At 34.6% G+C, this 21,418-nt stretch overlaps 1 protein-coding gene across 1 annotated transcript in view; it reads right to left on the reverse strand.

Moving 5' to 3' along the window:
• Positions 1-114: 114 nt before the first annotated feature.
• The window catches only part of LOC138325043 (myelin transcription factor 1-like), a 41,115-nt gene continuing 19,811 nt past the window's right edge, over positions 115-21,418 (reverse strand). The window contains exons 9-21 of the mRNA XM_069270400.1: positions 19,143-19,183; positions 18,677-18,704; positions 18,007-18,072; positions 17,560-17,630; positions 16,470-16,619; positions 13,939-14,428; positions 11,893-11,916; positions 10,778-10,996; positions 9,576-9,719; positions 7,891-7,953; positions 5,702-5,812; positions 5,024-5,184; positions 115-4,625 (exon numbers count right to left, since the gene is read on the reverse strand). Of these exons, the coding sequence (XP_069126501.1) occupies positions 4,240-4,625; positions 5,024-5,184; positions 5,702-5,812; positions 7,891-7,953; positions 9,576-9,719; positions 10,778-10,996; positions 11,893-11,916; positions 13,939-14,428; positions 16,470-16,619; positions 17,560-17,630; positions 18,007-18,072; positions 18,677-18,704; positions 19,143-19,183 (1,954 nt within the window). The 3' untranslated portion in view covers positions 115-4,239. The remainder of the gene's footprint in view (positions 4,626-5,023; positions 5,185-5,701; positions 5,813-7,890; positions 7,954-9,575; positions 9,720-10,777; positions 10,997-11,892; positions 11,917-13,938; positions 14,429-16,469; positions 16,620-17,559; positions 17,631-18,006; positions 18,073-18,676; positions 18,705-19,142; positions 19,184-21,418) is intronic.

Genomic DNA, 21,418 nt, shown 5'->3' on the forward strand with positions numbered 1-21,418 from the left:
AAGCATCAAAATCGTGACACATTCTAAGGAATACTGACTTGTTCAAATGTTGTTTAATTTTTCCTTTGATCCTGTTTTTATGATCTTACATGCCAATAAGTGAAGGGCAACACATTTGAAAATGTAAAGCATTTATTACAATTATATAAAATATTGCACATTTCTGACACAACACTGTTTAACTGGTTCACTTGACCATCTGATGAGGCATGCTAAGTTTACAAAGCCTTAGCAGGGGAGACAACTGCAGCACACTCATAACATGTTGGAATGGTTGTCGCTGGGAACGTTACATATTTACAGTCAATTAATGTAGATGATACAACATTCACTCATTCACACACCTGACTTTCATCTTAAATAAAGCATGTGGGTGTACAAATAACATTTAATAATTAATCCAGTCATCTTCGCTTGATTTATTATCTATTTACAATCCTATCTGAATATCTACTTGTATATATTACAACCTGATAATGAGATTTACCTGGAGGGAACTACCAATTATTTCCGAGTTCTAATAACAAGACTTACTGTACGTAATCATGTTTAATTTTAACAAACGAATTTGGAGAACTTGTTTGGCCATCAGTGATCTAAAGTTAAGTATCAAAATGTAAGGCAAGTATGTAAGGCTTATAGAATTAGGACCAGCATGCACCACGATACTGACCGAGCAGACGACAGTCACCTGGTACAGCAGTTCAATTGACATCTTACAAAAGTAACATCTCGAGAATTATGTGATGAAAAATGATCAAGATTTACACATGGGATGACTTTTGGGTGAAAAACTCAATCATTCATTTTCTCGCATATCAAAATAAGCCTTTCAGTTTGAGGTATGTAAAATTTTAAATTCTAAATAAATGGTGGGAATGTAATACACATATGTAAAGGATTTGAATTTATATACATAAATGTCTTATATATATCAATATGTTATCACCATAAGTCTTCACTGTGAAGCAACAACAGAGCAAAATATTTATGGAAACAAAACTAACATACACTACTTCAAAACACAGCAGAAAGATTCTAATGGAAAAATGGCACTTTTTAACCTTATATGGTACCCTTGGTACAGGGAACTACAGGATCCCTGCATTCTGGAAATTAATTTTAATATGTATAATATAGACACAAATTGGTGATGTAACTATATAGTTTAAATCACCAATGCCTACTCCAAAGGGGGATAACTCTTCTATGAATGCAACAGAAATGGATCCACTTGGAATGATTGAAATTACTTGGAACTCGTATGTTGGTTCAGAAGGAATGATTGTGACTTCTTTTACTCATAAGATATTCCCTGAACACAATGCAGTAAAAAAAACTCACAAATAATTTGGAGTTTTCATAACAATATTTTGAATGTTTCACAAAAATATAAATTAAAAACAAACTTAGTAACAATTGCACCTACAACTCTAATATTGATAAGTATAACAAGTGGCAAGCATTAAAATACAAATGATATGGTAATGTAAAACATCAAACTAAGGCCAAACGACACAGCAAAAGGGCTGGAAGGATACATAACACAGACTGCACTCTACTATACAACTCGTGCCTTATTTAATGGAGAGTACGGTCAATAAATAGCTAAAAACAACTTGGAGGTCATCACTACCACATGGATGTCATCACTACCATTTGGAGGTCATCACTACACTTGGAGGTCATCACTACCATTTAGAGGTCATCACTACCATTTGGAGGTCATCACTACCATTTGGAGGTCATCACTACCATTTGGAGGTCATCACTACCATTTGGAGGTCATCACTACACTTGGAGGTCATCACTACCATTTGGAGGTCATCACTACCATTTGGATGTCATCACTACCATTTGGAGGTCATCACTACCATTTGGAGGTCATCACTACCATTTGGAGGTCATCACTACCATTTGGAGGTCATCACTACCACATGGATGTCATCACTACCATTTGGAGGTCATCACTACCACATGGATGTCATCACTACCATTTGGAGGTCATCACTACCATTTGGAGGTCATCACTACCACATGGATGTCATCATTACCATTTGGAGGTCATCACTACACTTGGAGGTCATCACTACCATTTGGAGGTCATCACTACCACATGGATGTCATCACTACCATTTGGAGGTCATCACTACCACATGGAGGTCATCACTACCATTTGGAGGTCATCACTACCATTTGGAGGTCATCACTACCATTTGGAGGTCATCACTACCATTTGGAGGTCATCACTACACTTGGAGGTCATCACTACCATTTGGAGGTCATCACTACCACATGAATGTCATCACTACCATTTGGAGGTCATCACTACCATTAGTGTCAATTTATACCTACATGTTTCTCCTAAATGACAGTTTACAATAAGTTAATTGATTAGAACTAAGGGAAATAAATAGATATAAAAACATGGCTAACTTCAATGTGATGACTAACTTGATATTAAGTATCAATGTAAATGACTGCTTACATTAGGTAACTCCAGATTAATTACAGCTAAAAGAAAATTTGTATATAGCAGGGATATGTAAACCCCAGACCTTCCAAATGTTTAACAAATTTAACTACTAGTACATACAGTATTTATTCGTCCTTAGAAGTCGTCGCAGTGTAATCCTTTATTATAGTGAGAAATGTACTCTTACTATATGTGCTATAAAAAATTCCAGATAAAAGCACAAGCAAAATTCATCATAAAAATGACAATGATATGTGTAGCATTAATAAATAAAACAACAACAACAACAACACAACACCCAATAAATAACACAATAGAAACAGACTCAAAGTGGAATGCTCCTTAAAAGGTCAGTAAAATAAATTATTGAATTGATGAAGCTCCTTTCGAGATCAGTATAATAAATTATTAAATAAGAAGATGATTAAAATTTAAACAGATAACAATATATGATCCCTTCAGAACTAAATGAATAACATATTGAGAGAAGATGTATATATGCATGATAATCGGTCATTTCACCATTGACATCATTACCAGGTAGACATTTTATTTTAGTATCTGGTATAGAAAATAGAGGATAGTCCTAAATATTTATTAACTTACATTTCATCAGGTGGGGTGGAAAGTTTAATATTTTTCACCAGGGCGACAATAATGGTAACTTATATCTTAAAGCAAATGCTAAAAAAGGAAAGTAAAGAGAAAATTAATAACATTTAAGCTTAAAGTGATGGATAAATTAAGATGAATAAATCATGATGGGTTACCTCCCTTGATCACACTTGACCAAGTATGGATTATGTCCCTTTACTAGTTTAGAGGAAAGGTATCACATGATCATGATGAAGCACCACATACACAGTATTCTGTTTTACAACAATGGATTTATGGATGAACAAGTCTGGCAGTCACGCTAATTTAGGTTATACATGTACTGATGAGGTACTCGGGATATATCTATAGACAGTAATCCTACTTACAAGTCCTCGTAAACTAAATCTCTCCTTCGTGTACTACCCAGAGTAATCTATAATGTTGAACTCAGCATATAAAACATACTCAAGGCCACACAATCATGACCACAGCATCACTGTAATCCAGTTTTGCTACATGTGTAGCAGGACGAGGTCGAGCATCAGTGACCAGGTATTACATAGCTCAATCGGTAGAGCATTTGGCTAATGTGTAGGGGTCCCGAGTTCAAGCCTTGGTCTGGCCAACTACATTTTCTCCTCTCCTGTTATAAATGTATTATCTAATGGAAAGGGAATTCTCAATGTTTTCATTACACTTTCCTAATCTTAATTAATGATCACCATATACTGGGTCAAACTGGGAAATACATTTCTCAAAATGAAGCAATGCTATGCCCAACAATAGAAGCCTCTTGCACTCGAGATGATTAAATCTATCAAGTATGTACATCTCACAACAAAGTGTAAGTGTTATAGAGTTAGCACCCTGTATCTTAAAGACAGTTGATAGATCAAGTCAAGCAAAGTTTTATACCATGCTTCCTATCTCGCACTACAAGTGTCTGAGCAGATCTACCCACATGTATTTGAGAAATTTTGAAGAAGTTAAGTCATTTATATTTCTGAGATAATGTCGAAACTTAAAGTATATCTCTTTCTGAAAAAAACTTGAGATTATAAACCAAGTGACCTATTTCTGAGAGAATTGGAGGAGATTCAGGCAATTTTATGTCTGGGAGAAGTTAAAGTGACATAGCCACATGTACCTCTGAGAGAGCTGAAAGATTACGCGACCTGTATTTCTGAGACAGCAATATTTACAGTGTTATAGAACACACTACTATCCCCAGACCGACTAGCGTACACACTCTGTAGCTGGCTGATACACGCCTCCAGATTGTCCTCATTCACTAGGCTTGGGTTGAGATGTGGTATATTGCGACTGGCTAGCACCCCGAGAATTTCCTTCTTGAGTGTGCTGAGGTAGGATTGTAGGTTTTCATTTTGTTGGGCAATAGCTGTGTTTTCTTTCTCCTCCTGGTGGACCTGGTTTTCAAGGCTGGACACCTCTGATCGCAGTTTGATCACTTTGGACTCAATAGCCATATTGGAGGTTCGTAGCTCTGATATTTCTTCATCCATCTGCTGGAATTCTTCATCGTCCTCTAAATCTGTATAGGAAACATATCAACAGCATTGTTAGTGTCTTCAATAATACAAAGTTATAATTCAGAATAACAAATATATTTTACAATAGATTCTTGTCATCATTAAGTCAAGATGATCGTAACATTTTTAGTTGTCAAAAAATGATCAGTATATTTAATGCACTATCTGATGACAAACCCTTACAGCTACAATCATGTACACAATAAAGCCTGTTTATAATAAACTTGTTTACAATTCATTGTTATCACAGTAATTTTCGTCCCCATCAAGGGTAGTATATAATATCTGTAATAAGCGTATAATAAGCTTATGACAGTGATTTCCTTTGTCCCCAAAGGTTCATTATAACTGTGTTTCACTGTAACAGAGATATATATATTATGTCACAGAAGATGTGTACCTTCCCCATTCTGTAGTTTCATGTGGAGGTTGGTTAACTCTGCAGGACTAAGTTTGGCCTTTTTCATCGCCTGAGTGGCTCTAGGACAGCCGGAGAGACTGCGATGAGAGAGGAAGCTACCGTTGGCATGTCCAGATCCATCACAGCCGGGGGTAGGGCACCTAAAACAAAACACCACCAATCTTACACAAACTGGGTCAAGTACATATATGTATCATTCTGTATTAAGGTAGAAATTTTCCTACAAACCTCTGCACAAAATGAATATGTTCGTAGGCACTATCATTTATGGTTTGCAGCTTTCAAAGTGTTTCATGGGTAAAACTATATCTGTTTACGACAGTGTGACAGCAGTACAATAATGTATAAACCAAATCAGTTGCCTCTTTATTCATAGTTCAACTCTAACCAAGAAAACAATAAAAGTTTGAACATTACAAATACTTCATTTTCATGCTGTACTTTTCGATCTTAGTTTTTTAGTGTCAGTCTGTTTTTTATGACTAAATGCTACCTGGTACTAAATGTATTAAATTTTTCATTTGTTCTAAAATTACTTCTTATTTTGACTTTTCCCATACTTTCACATTATTTTTAAATCAATAAGTATTGGTGTGAAAAATGGACCTGAAAAGATTGCAGGATATGTCTGTAAGCTAATAGAAAAAAAAATCTTACACAACACCATCCATTTTGAGTGACTTGGCTAATTCCGGATCTTGACCATCCAAGCTGGCTAACAATTGTCTCTGTAGTTTGTGTTTGTTGGCAAGGGGGCATCCTGAGGCACTGTAAATATTACATCACTTACATATCAATTACTGACTACAAGGGGGGCATCCTGAGGCACTGTAAACAACACATCACTTACATATCAATTACTGACTACAAGGGGACATCCTGTGGTACTGTAAACAACACATCACTTACATATCAATTACTGACTACAAGGGGACATCCTGAGGCACTGTAAACAACACATCACTTACATATCAATTACTGACTACAAGGGGGACATCCTGAGGCACTATAAACAACACATCACTTACATATCAATAACTGACTATATGGAGGCATCCTGAGGCACTGTAAACAACACATCACTTACATATCAATTACTGACTACAAGGGGGGCATCCTGAGGCACTGTAAACAACACATCACTTACATATCAATTACTGACTACAAGGGGGACATCCTGAGGCACTGTAAACAACACATCACTTACATATCAATTACTGACTACAAGGGGGACATCCTGAGGCACTGTAAACAACACATCACTTACATATCAATTATAGAACTTAAGGGAGCCACACACAATAGTAAAACTATTCTCTATTGATAGGAAACCACACTAGTGAATACCACTTCCTGTCTCCAATAAAACCCATTGTTCTTTAATCGGTCAATATAAATCTGATTGTTTTTAGTAAAACATATACTATTTTAGCAAAATTAATTTTTGCGCAAAAGCATTCTGAATCATGTTAGTGCAATAATGAATTCTTATCCTTTATTTAAATGCCTGTAGGATATACAGAAAATACAATTATCATAATCATAACTTAGCACATTAATTTGTGTACAAAACATGCTATTAAAACTAAGATTATCACTAAAATGTTCACAATATATTGGTAAGTTTGAATGATTGCCCATTACATATTCTTCTCGATATTCAATTTAGAAATAACGCATTACATGTATTCTAAAATATACGTAAAATAATGACATGCAATGCTAAGTAAATGAACTGTAAAAGTTGATAAATGCACATCTCAAACAATGCATGGAAAATGCAACATCTTTGGGATATATTAGAAAAACAATGTACATTCACTTTGAAAAATAAAATTATATATATATATATATCAAACTAAAAATATCCACAGGCAAAAGGTGCTGAAGGAAAATTGAATAAAAATTGATTGGATTTACCAATGGATACTTATGTGAATTTCACTGGCTTGTGTTGAAAGGATGAAGAAATATATACAACATCCAAATTTTGATCATGAAAGAAGTTTGAGACATAACTCTCTCAGAAATACAACAAATAAACTCTTCAAATAACTCTAAGGATGAAAGAAAGAAGAAGAGTAAGAAATACAGAATCTTATCAAACGAGTTCAACAATTTGATATGCCACGTGTCTTTAGGTAATTGGTATCAAATATTTTACTGAGCTTGTTAAAATTCATATCACATAGTCACAAGTGTTAGACAGTAAGATTCTATATATATATACAGCATCCCTTAACTTTAATTAATGGTAGGGTTGTCAATGTTCACCAATTTAGTACTGTTCGAATACAGCAACATCAGGAGACGGATCCATTGTGTTGAAGACAAAAGAAAATTTAACGCTAATGAGATGATATAGTGTGTCAGAGTTACATGTTAACCATAAAACGAATTTCGAAAAAGAAAAGAAAAAGTTGTTGAAATTCAGATCTACATTATTCTGTGTGGCTTCCGAATCTGGACAGCCAGTCCATGCATGGGTGACAATATAAGTATCCTAGTGGATTACCAGATTAAAACAGGCTGGCGAGCATAGTAAGAAATAAATATTAGGTAATACAGAATTGATAAAAGGACACAAATCTGATGCAGTATCCTGAAGAACAACAACTTGTGCAAAGTCCTGAACTTAAAAGTGGTGCATTTTAAATTTACAACATAAATCACTGGGTATACTTCTGAAACAATGGAGTAAATAACGCAATGCATCAACAGAATGAAATAGTATAGAAATGGATATAAAGTTCATGCAACCAAAGGAAGGTGCTAAAGGAATCACTGACATCTCACATGACAATCAAACATTTACAAGACCACGGAAGATTTCGACACTCAAGTACCTGCGATGAGATAAATATTTTCCGGTCACATGACCTGTCCCATCGCACCCAGGGATTGGACATCTACAAGCAAATTGTGTTAATAAGTCTACAGTCTATTGGCTTAGGGGCGACTTGCTGGAAAGTTAAAACATGCAACCAAGCGACCAAGTTTTAAAATATCAGTGTAAGTAAGCAAGGCTCTTTCTATCAATTTCCTAATCCTGGTCAGTAACTGTTAACCAACTTATTTTTGCATAATTCTGTATTTTTCAGCCTAAATACTTATAATCACAACAATTTAATTTCGTGATCTAGACTCTTTTGATTCTATCGTACTTGTTGTATGTGAAACAATTTCACAGCTTCCCATATTTATTTTCTCGATGATTTTTTTTCTCTCCACGAAAATATGCAAAAATCAAGCATGAAAATGCGTGAGTTTACAGTCCTTCCTTAAGCTATAGAACTGATTGATACAATTTCTTTAAAACATCTTCATATCAGTGATTAATGGCATAAAATAATCGAAATTAATTCACAATTCAAAATATATATTAAAGATGTCATTGACCTTGTTAAACATTTGTATCTTCAATACTTTTTAATTTGATTTAAAACAAACTTAACTTTGAAATAGAAAGCACCTCTTCATCTTAAGTGAGTTGTATCATTCAAGGTTAGTCAAGGTTAAGGTTACTAGTACATGTATTAGATAGTAATTCATATAGCTATTCAATCTAATCAAATTCCACTCAATCAAGCATCAGATTATTGTAGATTTTGTTGACCTTCATAATTCTAAAGCATATTTTTCTGTTTATGTTATGTACATAACCTATGTGAGACAAAACATTATTTTTGAGACTGTGGAGTCAATCTCACTAGATCACTAATTAAGCTGTGCACGCAGACTAGATGAACTCATATTTTCTTATAGATATGCCTTAGCGACTCATAGTAATGAACTCTGCACACTTCTTTTTAGAGCCGAACATCTTTTTAATTGAGGTCAAAGGATAAAATATAGGCCACAGTAACCATCACAATAACCTGTGTTTGGTGTATGACACACCATAACCTTGGTGTAGAAATAATGAATTCTCAAAATGCCAATAATTGAAATTAATCTTGCTTTATAGGTATTTCAGGGTAAGTTAATTCATGTTATTTTTAAGCACTCTGTCTAGTTATAGGTAGGTAAGCAGACCTATGTGAAGTTGACAAACACAAGCTATACATGTATATATACGGCCCGTCACCTGACCACCAGTAACCAATCCATCACCAGGACACTGTTATCTCTCTGTTACATTTCCTTCTGTACAATTGCTCGATGAAAAGTCGAGTCCCAAATTAATACATACCCAACACAGATAGCATGTTTTGATTCTATATAAATTATTGATAACAACCAAATGTAGATTTCCAGGTCATCCTTAAAATAGATCAGCTGTTTCAGTTCATGAATTTCATCGTATCACACCCAGTTGATTGCACTAGCTATGCTACACTGCTCTTTGTAGTGTAGGGCAACCAACCGTGGCTTTCCAATAACATGCTACAGTAGTGGGTTTGTTTTATAACAGATTTTCAATGAGCAATTACAGAAAGTTTTTCTACCTACATAGAGGATAAGAAAATAGTCCCAAGACTAGATCGTCACCAGACGACGGCTTCCATTAAAGATATGTATATTGTCTTACCTTAGTGGCTCATCCTCTTTCCTGTCACCTTCTTTACCAAGGATCTTTTTGAGTTTGGCCGCCCGTGGACAGCCGGACAGACTTCGGTGGGAGGCGTAGTTACCGGTCACATGACCAGAGCCGTCACAGCCCGGGGTTGGACATCTGTTAGGTTGATAGTGGTTTACAGGCATACAATTCATACACCAATAATTGGAGTATTACAGTAACTAGCGCATTGTTGTTCAAACGTCATGATGTTAACATCTAAGAAAAACTTTACTAAGGATATATCCTTCAATTTCCAACCATATATATACAAACCAAGGAATGGAAAACATACATTAAGAAGATTTTATTTTCAATATTTATATAGACTTACAGACATAATCATTGACATGTATACCACTGTCATGCATGTACCATTTTGTTTTATAGCGACTTGATACAATCTAGAAATGGTTCAAAGAACAAGTTATCACTTTAAAGTATCAACAAAAAAGACCGACTGGCCAAAGTTTGTCACTGCTTCAGAGTTTATATGAATTGAATTACTTTCACCCAATGTGTCTCACTATAAATTAATTTTGGTATCTGGTTTGATAATTCCTTTCCCTGTACATATGTCATAGTCCCAACAACAGCATATCATGTTCTGATACCCCAAGTTCTAGCCAATCAGAGGGGCTGGAATTAGAACAAAGGTCACCAAAACATGGACTCTGCTGTGGGTCCTTCATACATTGATGATATAGATCTAGTCATCACCAGACAGCCACTAGACTCTACACAAACAAGAAGTATAGGGAATGGAATTAACAAGCCTGCAAGTTTATGAATGTGATCATATATAAATTGCACATGAACCCCATACATGTTTTTGTTTTTACAGAAAGATTAAGACTATACATACAACTCATAATAAACACATATTTTATCCAAAAAACATTTCACTATTAATCATCAGTTCCTTAAAACCTTTGATTTTTTGTTTATGCAACCTTTTAAAAACATGAACAAGACAAGTTATGATGAAGATGATGATGATGGTATAATAAAATGAAATGAGAATGATGCAGCAGCATTCTTGCATTTCATGCAGGATAACAGGGTATACAGTCACTAATCGACCAATCAGAAAGCTCACAAGGAAAGGAGAACACTGACAGAATGACCCGTCACTATGGAGACCTATCATATTATAGCTATTGGTCAAAACTTACTTTAATTCAATCTGATTGGCTTGTACCGTGGCTCTATCAGCCAATGGGCACCCTGATAGACTTCGGTGGGAAGAATAATTTCCTGTTATGTGTCCCGATCCGTCACATCCAACAGTAGGACACTGAAGACTCTCTTTATTTTCCGTCTTGATCCTGATAAAGTCTGGACTTTCAGAACGAGCTTCGTTGTCATGGTTACTAGCGGGCTCCCCTGATAATCTAAGATGGCCATGCAAGAGAGGCGACTTGGTATCAGCAATGTATTTTCATGCAATAATGAGCATGGAGATGAAGAATGATATCAGCATTATTGTTACGATGTAGTTTTAGTAAAGTTTCTATAAATGTTCTCAAACATACAAGGCAGTGATAGATCCAGAGTCACTTAGGTACCTCTTTATGGAAACCTTTTATACTGTACTATAAACCTATTTGTTTCTAAAAGTTTGAAGCCCACCCAACCCACCTTTAAAGTTCCACCATTTTTAAGCATTCTACATTATTTACAGATTTTTCCTTTGATCTCTGGATCTATCAACTGTGGGTTATTACAACACATACCACAACAAGAAAGGAAGCAGGGAAAATTGGCAGAAAAAACAAAATATACAGAACTGAAATGGATGACAAATGAGAGGAGAGGATGAACAAAAGTAGGCACGCACAGAAGAAAGAAAAACTCAAAAAAGAAAAATGATAATAAAACAAAACAAAAAGTTGAAAAAGCAAACTAAAAGACAGTTGAGCGATAACAATGTTTTATTTTCTCACAATATTTACAACATGTACTACAACATAGAGTGGTGAACCACTGATCTGTTGTGACTACTGCCAAGGGAGTGACAACAATTAATGATGGGACACTCCACATAGTACTGGAGTACTAACAATGGCTGACACCCAGTTATCTCCCCTGTAACTATGGTAAAATTATATATACGGGTAAAATAAACTTTCATCAGTTGCGGTAAATCAAGAAAATTAAAACTCCTCAGTTAATTTCCATTTGTATAAACCTCCCCTACTTAGTAATAAGGGAGATAATATCTAGGGGAGATAATCCTGGGTGTGGCCATGGTTACGGAAACCATGTAGATAAATTTAACTTTAATTACCTGTCAGCATTTAAGTCCCCACACCTGGAAGTAGAAATTGGAGTTTAATATCCTGGAAATTTACAATTCCATCAATCTGTACATAGAAGCTGAATTCCATAAAAATAGAGTCTAGGACATACCAAATTAATTTGGATTATTGATTTCATTTTTGAGGATTATTATATTCTTTTTTTTTTATATATATATTATTTTATTTAACAAACCCAAAATAATTGCAGGGCTTGCAGGGACTTAAATGCCTGAAATCCAAGAATATCAAAACTAAATGTCTAAGGTGTTTTTCATTTCTATGAACAAAGATTTTTCACTGTTTTATTTTATTTACGATTCAGATGATACTGGTGTCACCTTCAAAACCAAACCGACATCAAGCAAACATGACCTTGAACTTGCAAGTTAACATGTCTGAAAAATATCTTTAAAAGTATAAATTGTATAATTATATATGACTTAATTTTATTTGACCCATTTTCTACTTTAAAATGTATAATAAGTTGATCTTAATTAGAAAACAGTTGTAAAGTTAGAATAACGCCAGAGGACTTGCCCTGGTAATTAACAAGGTGTAGAAGTGCTGGACTTCTATAAACAGATGTAACAATAACAAATTACGGTAAAACTTAAAGCATTTATCCTTAAAATGCCCTATTCTACTCTACCCCATAGGAATGACCATTCTGAATAATTTCCATCGATAACGACAATAATGACCAATTGTATTACATCTCAGGTTAAAAAAAAAAAAATCAAATACCTACAGATTCATTACGTTCTGAAAATGAATTGAATGACAATAACTCCCTCGCTCCATTAAAAGTATTATTTAAGATTGTTCTAACCTTGAACAAACATGTAATTAATTCCTATTTGGATTTTGTCTACCTTATTCTGTATCTGATATTCATTCATTATCTTCTCCTTCAGGTAGATATGAATTGTTACAGCGTGTGTCCATAATATCAATAGGTTGAACACAAACAAAAATGTAAGAATCCATACCTACGCATAAGGGAGATAACTCTGAAATACCCAAAAACAGAATAAATCACATTGTACTATGACCTTGAGGACACTTTCCCAGTATTCCATAACCTAGATATCAACGAGAATCCTGTCAAACTTACCGGTATATCAGAAGATTTCAATGAAATATTTGTTTTCTATCTAATACATTTATTGTACACATATATTACACAGAAAGTTAATACTGTCCACATGTATCTGTGCCTACACACCAGACACTCACCAAAGTTCTTTTGCGAAATTTTTCAAGTCAGTAACAGTTCACAATTGATATCATTTAGGCAATAATAAACCTTTTCACTCCTATAAACACTAATAGTATGACCCATGACTATAGAAGGACAGATCCACTATTAGGATATGGGTGTAAAAGGTTCTCTAAAAACTATAGGGAACTACCTACAGCAGTGCTTACCAAGTTTCTCTGTGATATTATAAATCAGAACCCTCGTAACATTTAACTAAATAGGAATCAATATTATAAGGACATTACTGATATAGTATATAGCCAGCTATTTCCGTGAGATAACATTTTCAGGATGACATTTTAATTCAAATGGTTTTAAATTTTGTCAATCTAGCATAATGGGTAATCTTGGATCAAATTTTCCCCATTATAGCAATGTCTTGCGAAATCACGAAAAATATTGTCCCCGACAAAATAACTAGCTACTCGACAGTTCCCTATAGCTTCCACTGTCCTGTAAGTCCAGTTTATTCAGGAGAAAGACATTCCTTTATCTTTTACCCCAAATAAACCGAAGTTATTCAAACGACAGCTTATTGTAAATACCCAACTCTGTACTTAATGAGGAGTGAAGTTAATTTTTCTTGTATTGAGGAAGTAAAACGTAGCCTGAAGGGACATTGATAGTTTGTCCTGAGGGGCTGACGTATATGGAGCTGATCGTGGGTTTGGTGGGGGGTCTAGCTTTGACTGAGGCATTGAGTATAGATCCGGGGGTGAGAGTTTTAGACTTGGCCATCAGGGGGTTAGGAATTGTCAACGTCGTAACAGACCTGGTAAACGCTACATTGGCCGACGTCGCCCCACCGGCGGGCACTTTTTTCCTGCCAAGAAGGTCACTAACACTGTTCATGAAGTCACTTCCTTCTAAAGAGGTGCTGGAGGAACTCCTCGATAGACTATTTGTAGACGATGATTGAGATGTTACACTACTGCTTGATGATGATTTCTGTGACTTAAAACTCGGTCGTCGTAGGATATTAGGACGGTCGGAGTCCCGTTTCATGACTTTGGGTTTGGCCGGGGGAAGCGGGGGTGTGGTAGATCTTTCTGGTGGACTCGATTGTTCAACTGGGGCAGTGATCTGTCCAAGGTTGAGTGTAGGGGCAGGGGCCGCTTGTGCCCCCTGTAGTTCTGGACGGTTATACTTCTCCAATTCCTTAGCCAGATTGCCTCGTGGCGTGGAGGTTGACACCACCGAGTCAATACTCTGAAGCTCCAGCTGTTTGGTCAGTATCATTGGCCGCAGCACTCTGTCCGTCTCTGGTGTAGAACAATCAAACAAAACTCATAACAACCAATTCAACAGCCAGCGAAATATTGTGCTTCAAAATAATCATTAAATTTCAAACTTCGTTAACAAAGAGCAACACTGTGTCAAGAGATGCAGTCAAACTTCACATATACAAAACAATTCATGTGACTTGTCCTCGACATCGTTACTATTTACTAGGCTGATGACTCTACTACAATCACATTTGTTAACTTGATAAAAATATCTAATTTTTAGATGAAAATATCTAATTTTTAGATGAAAATATCTAATTTTCAGCATGACTTTTTTGAAAATACATATTTAAAAAAAAATTGCAAATCCTCTGGACCAAGCTAGATGTTTTCCCTAATCCTTTTGATTTCAAGGAATGAAATTTGACTGTAAATAAAAACACATGTTTGCCGAAAACAGGGTAAACTAGCTGCTTTATCTATATGAAAATAATATTCATTTCAACATCTAATATCATTATTATCAGATTAAAAATAGCAATCATTCAAGGAGAAATTTATCTGAATTACCTTTTCAAATTGTAATTAAAACACTTTTTATCTTAGAGCACATGCTTTTGATGAAAACATCTCATTACGTTAAATGATCTAAACGAGAATGAAAGTAAAATCTTATCTATCAATATGTGAAAATTCATACATTTTTTCATGCAAATAGAAAAAGAACAGGAAACAGAACAAGTGAAGGGTTTATAAAAGGCATGCAAACAGAAGAAGATGATAACAAACAACTCTTATCGATCAAAGATTTGGTAATGAACAAAACATGATTGAAACATTTCCAAATTGTAACCCTAAACAGCTTTACATACATGTATGTACCCTTGTTGCACTTCTCAGGCTAGAATAGGGAAATAGAGCTCATGAAATGATGAAATTAGAAAGTTTGATATTGAGGAAAAGTCAAATTTAATGATGAGGCTATATATAGCTAATGGAGAAGCAAGAATTATTGAAAACTAATTATTTGGTTGGTGATAAAAGTTTGAACAGGATTTTCTGATAAACAAACTAAATGACAAAGACTACTATATACTAGCATTCTTGATTCCTTGATCAAAATTAATATCTGCTATTATTCTACAAAATAGTATTGTTTGATTCGTTTAATGTCCCATAAACTGTCAGGGTCATTTAAGGATGTGTCAGTTTAAGAGGTGGAGGAAAGCTGGAGCACCCTAGGAAAAAACCTACCAGCAATCAGTACCTGGTAACTGCCCTAGATGGAATTTGAACTTGTGGCCAAGTGGTGGAAGGCTTTTGATAATAAGTCGGGATATCTTTACACTCAGCCACCATGGCCCAAAATGAAATTATTTTTTTAATGATGAGTTTCGAATACCAATATTGTTCTAATAACCATATCTACTTGTAATTACGATATGAAATCACCAACAGCTATATAACTAATCCACAATATTAATTCTTCAAATGAGTAAAGATGAAAAAGATAAATGTTTGAAGTACTTATTCAGGGGTTTTACAATCAGGGTTATAAATTCTATTCCCTTCTATTGATAGGTGTTTGGCTGACATGACTACAGGTTATGTGTAGATGATTGATATAAAGATAGAGTGTTCGGAGATGGATGTGCTGAAATGACAAGTGTCTACATGTGCAGGAATTCACAAAAGAAACAAAGTGACATGTGCAGAGACAGATGATGCTACAGATTGCTAGGAAAACGGTGTATGGTTGGGCAATGACAGTCTGAGCCTTAAGAGCCAGAAACATTGTACAATGTCGTCTCATCCCATATTCAGGCACAAAGATTGTCAAAAAAAAAAAAGATCCAAGATATTCACAATCCATGTTAACTCATCTGCCACATCAAAAAGTTTGAAATAAATTTAAGTATGACGACAATCTAAATGCTGTCAGATTATAAGTTAAGTTTTATCTGAATAACACCTAAGGTTGATAATCCCATTTTCTCAGTAATATAATGATTTTGAATGCTTCCTGAATACGGATGAGTCAACACAAACACCAGGTGTACATGGAAGTGGTACCGACCCGCGGCAGACAGTCCAGCCAAGCTACTCATTGATTTGTCGGATAATTTGCACTTCTGAGCAGCCAATCGGATGAGCTCTTTTTCATTGCATGTGGCAAGTACCGCCTTGGAGGGGTCGTCTTCTTTGGGAAGCAGAACAAGATGGAGCCCTGACACCGATAAAAAACAAAAAAACAAAAAAACTTACATCAAGCTAAAACAATCACTGACCATCAAAACTACAAAGGAACCCACTATACGACCATTCAACAATAGCCATCGGGATACAAACTAAAGGCGGCCATGCTCTGTGTTGGTGAAATATCAAAAATCAAAAATTAAAACAAAGATGAGCCGAGCCTATGCAGATCATATGGCATACACTTTATATCATCATAAATCCATTTAGTCCTCTAACATGTCAGTCTACCAACATTTTCAAAATGCATAAGGTAATCATGAATCATAAACAAAATCTAAAAATATTGATCTGCATAGACTCGGTAACAATGGATCTAAAACAAAAATAACTGTCAACAGAAAAGAACTTTCAATTGAGATATACTGTGTGGTCCTCAATCAGTGTTTTTTTTTTTTTTTTTTTTTAACTTTAAATTCTCGATAAATAATGACTGAACCACACAATATATAGGCCTATACAAACCCAAATTTGGTTGTTTTAATATATCTACAAATCCAAAACAACATCGGGTTTTCTTTTTTCAGCTTTTATACTTGTGTATTTTACATTTATATGCGGTGGCATTATATTTATAAGCCATAAATTACATATTCATAAACCTCATCAGCATTTGATTCACATTTTCATATATCTACATCAGATCTGCCCATCTATCAAACCTATCAACAGGCTCACAGGGCCTGAGTTTTCTTTGGGTCAAAGTTCCAAATATTAATATGAGATTTGGGTCAAAGTTCCAAATATTAATATGAGATCTGGTAGAGGGTTCATTGTAACTTTAACCCACCACAGTCCTTTTTGTTATATTCAATTAGATAAAGATATCTTGATTCTATTTACCAATTACATGAAATAATTTGTAAACTGTTAAGATACAAGTTTATTTTCAATCAATAAATCTCACTCACCTGATTTTCTGGCGTTTGCCTGTGTGGAGCTGACTAACTTTCCCATGGCAGCGATCGGACAACCAGACAAACTATAATAGGACGGAGGATCAAACTCGATCAAACTCTTAACAAGCTCAACGCAAACTTAATGCCCTGATTCTACATTCATCATATAGTTTATGAAGCCAAGATTTTGCAGAAGATGACAGACACTTGAATAAGTCAATCAATTCTGTAGAGTTACATATTAATCAGCTAATTTAATTCATTTAAAATTTTTTTATATCATATACCTGGTAAGTTACTTATAACAACAACAATTCAGTCACTTAAAACAAGTTGCAAATACACATTTTCATAGCAGGTCAATTAAGTAATGCTGCTAAAAATAAGTCACTTATAGCAATTAATGTATGTTAGCTATCTAAATCTTTTAGCAAAGTGCATAATCTGTGTGAATCTTACCTTCTGTGTGTGCTACGAGTACTATTGATGTGGCCTTTTCCTGTACACCCTGGGGTGGGGCACCTGCTTAATTAAAAAGGTAGCAGAGCTTATGTCAATTAAGAGGGTCCTATTACCAGTAAAAAGTGGCAAAAGGAATTTGAAATCATACCAAAGACGATTTAAGTGTTTGAAAAGTTACAGGTATCTTCAAGGTGGGGAGCAACAATAAAAAAAATCAACAAAAGGAAAAAAGAATTTAAAATACATTATGAGAGGTTTAAGTGTAGGATCATAAACTGATAATGGTAAATACCAAATATGGAAAATTGATGTGACTGATGGACAGCTATATACAGCTACACTACCATAGCCACTTATTTATTGTGCATTTTGTATCTAAATATTTACATCTGAATACAAACCTCTGAATTTCTCAGGCTAAAAAAAAATATGTCTGTTTAGGGTTACATTGGCAAAAAAAAAAAGGGTCAGTTTTTTTAGTGTCTTTCACTCTAAAATATGGATGGCTGGAACTGGAGTCTGAGATCGAAATACTTTTTTTTTTTTTTTTTTTTTTCGTAGAAGAGTGGGGAAAACTTTTTAGGGTTGATGGTAAAATATAAGGGTTGGTTGGGTAACCCTAAATATACATATTTTTTGTTTGGCCTTATACAAAATAAACACTTACCTGGCAAGGCTTTCGTGCAAGGCAACAACTAAAATACAAGAATGAGAAGTCAAAGGTAAGTTTAAACAATATCAAAGCAACTTCAATGAGAAGGGTTCTGTGAATATTTCCTGTCTGAACTTGAGTTAAGAGGAATTGCTTTCAGTCCATTTTTAAATAAATTAGCTGTATGTGTTTAAAGGATTAAATGTACGTCATTTCTAATCCACAAGGTGACACAGTTTTCATTAAACATCGCTTTTGGAAATGCTCTTACTTGAATAATGTTTTAGAATAATTTTTGTTTGGAATTTCCTATTTCTATAACGAAAACAGTAGGTTGAGTTGTTTAAAACGGGTACAGCGATATACAGCATGTTTGCGTATCGATATTCGATACGCTGCTGAAAACCGATACATATCGGTATATCGATATATTGATCCAGCCCTAACGTCTATGTGGCAAAAACTTGACAAATGTTATTACCTTCTGGTGGTGCCATGTTCTTACGGGGACAACCCGACAAGCTGCAAAATAAACACAACAAGTGGTTCTTGAATTAATTTTTTAAAGTTTCACATTTCAAGATGATTATTCAACTACCATATTGCAATATTAGAAGTGTCTGCATTTTTAGAGGACTGGGCAAATAATTGGAACTTGAAGATGTAATTTTGGCATTTCTAAGCTACACTTAAATCTAACCTATGGGCATATATGTCCATTACAAAACACATTAAGTCATAATACAGATTTTACATAAAATCTTGAAATGACATTTCTGTATTATGGTGAACATTCAAGTCAGCCATTATAAAAGGTCTTTTTATTTTTTTTAAACCAACTTCATTTTCGCATAAAAACTAAATTTCATGGATGATCGGAAACTGTGAAAACTAATTGCCACGAAAATACTCTTGAGCACAGATGTAGCAGAAATAAATGACTCAAAATAGCAAAGTTAAATCGCCATGTTCTAACGGGGACAACCTGGCAAGCTTGCAGGTGTTTTTTTCTTTATTTCTGTTTCAAAGTTTCAAATCTCAAGATAATTTCTCAACTACCATATAACAATATTGGAAGTGTCAATATTTTTGGAGAACTGGGCAAATGATTAGTACTCGAAAATCTAATTTTGGCATTTCTAAGCTAGACGTAAATCTAACCTGTGGATTACAAATTAAAATACAAATTAATAATAGTACAGTCTACATACGGTCTCGAACTGACATTTCCATATGTTAATGAAATCACTGATTCACAAACTAAGGGTCTTCTAATTTTTACTCCTTTAAACTAATTTCTTTTCATTAAATTCTGCATTTGATCAGAAGCTGCCAAAATACATGAAGCAGATACAGTAGAAACATACAAAGTTAAATTTTTGTGAAAGTGTCATTAGGCATGATGGAAGTGTGAAACAAATCTGGTTACGGTTAAAATCATCAGTAACTAATTTAGCAAGAGAAGTAGATACAATTTTGATGTGCGTTACCTTCTATGTGATACTGTGTGTTATAATCTGTATTTTGATGTGTGTTACCTTCTATGTGATACTGTGTGTTATAATCAGTATTTTGATGTGCGTTACCTTCTATGTGATACTGTGTGTTATAATCTGTATTTTGATGTGTGTTACCCTGATGTGATACTGTGTGTTATAATCAGTATTTTGATGTGCGTTACCTTCATATGATACTGTGTGTTATAATCTGTTTTTTAATGTGCGTTACCTTCTATGATGTGATACTGTGTGTTATAATCAGTATTTTGATGTGCGTTACCTTCTATGTGATACTGTGTGTTATAATCTGTATTTTGATGTGTGTTACCTTCTATGATGTGATACTGTGTGTTATAATCAGTATTTTGATGTGCGTTACCTTCTATGTGAATACTGGTTCCATATGATACTGTGTGTTATAATCAGTATTTTGATGTGCGTTACCTTCTATGATGTGATACTGTGTGTTATAATCTGTATTTTGATGTGCGTTACCTTCTATGATGTGATACTGTGTGTTATAATCAGTATTTTGATGTGCGTTACCTTCTATGATGTGATACTGTGTGTTATAATCTGTATTTTGATGTGCGTTACCTTCCATATGATACTGTGTGTTATAATCAGTATTTTGATGTGCGTTACCTTCTATGATGTGATACTGTGTGTTATAATCAGTATTTTGATGTGCGTTACCTTCAATGATGTGATTACTGTGTGTTATAATTCAGTATTTTGATGTGGCGTTACCTTCTATGATGTGATACTGTGTGTTATAATCAGTATTTTGATGTGCGTTACCTTCTATGATGTGATACTGTGTGTTATAATCAGTATTTTGATGTGCGTTACCTTCTATGATGTGATACTGTGTGTTATAATCTGTATTTTGATGTGCGTTACCTTCTATGATGTGATACTGTGTGTTATAATCAGTATTTTGATGTGCGTTACCTTCTATGATGTGATACTGTGTGTTATAATCAGTATTTTGATGATGTGCGTTACCTTCCATATGATACTGTGTGTTATAATCTGTATTTTGATGTGCGTTACCTTCATGATGTGATACTGTGTGTTATAATCTGTATTTTGATGTGCGTTACCTTCTATATGTGATACTGTGTGTTATAATGTATTTTGATGTGCGTTACCTATCATGATACTGTGTGTTATAATCTGTATTTTGATGTGCGTTACCTTCATATGTGATACTGTGTTATAATCAGTATTTTGATGTGCGTTACCTTCTATGATG

The sequence above is a fragment of the Argopecten irradians genome, chromosome 6 (assembly GCF_041381155.1).
Source record: "Argopecten irradians isolate NY chromosome 6, Ai_NY, whole genome shotgun sequence".
In the NCBI taxonomy this organism is placed as follows: domain Eukaryota; kingdom Metazoa; phylum Mollusca; class Bivalvia; order Pectinida; family Pectinidae; genus Argopecten; species Argopecten irradians.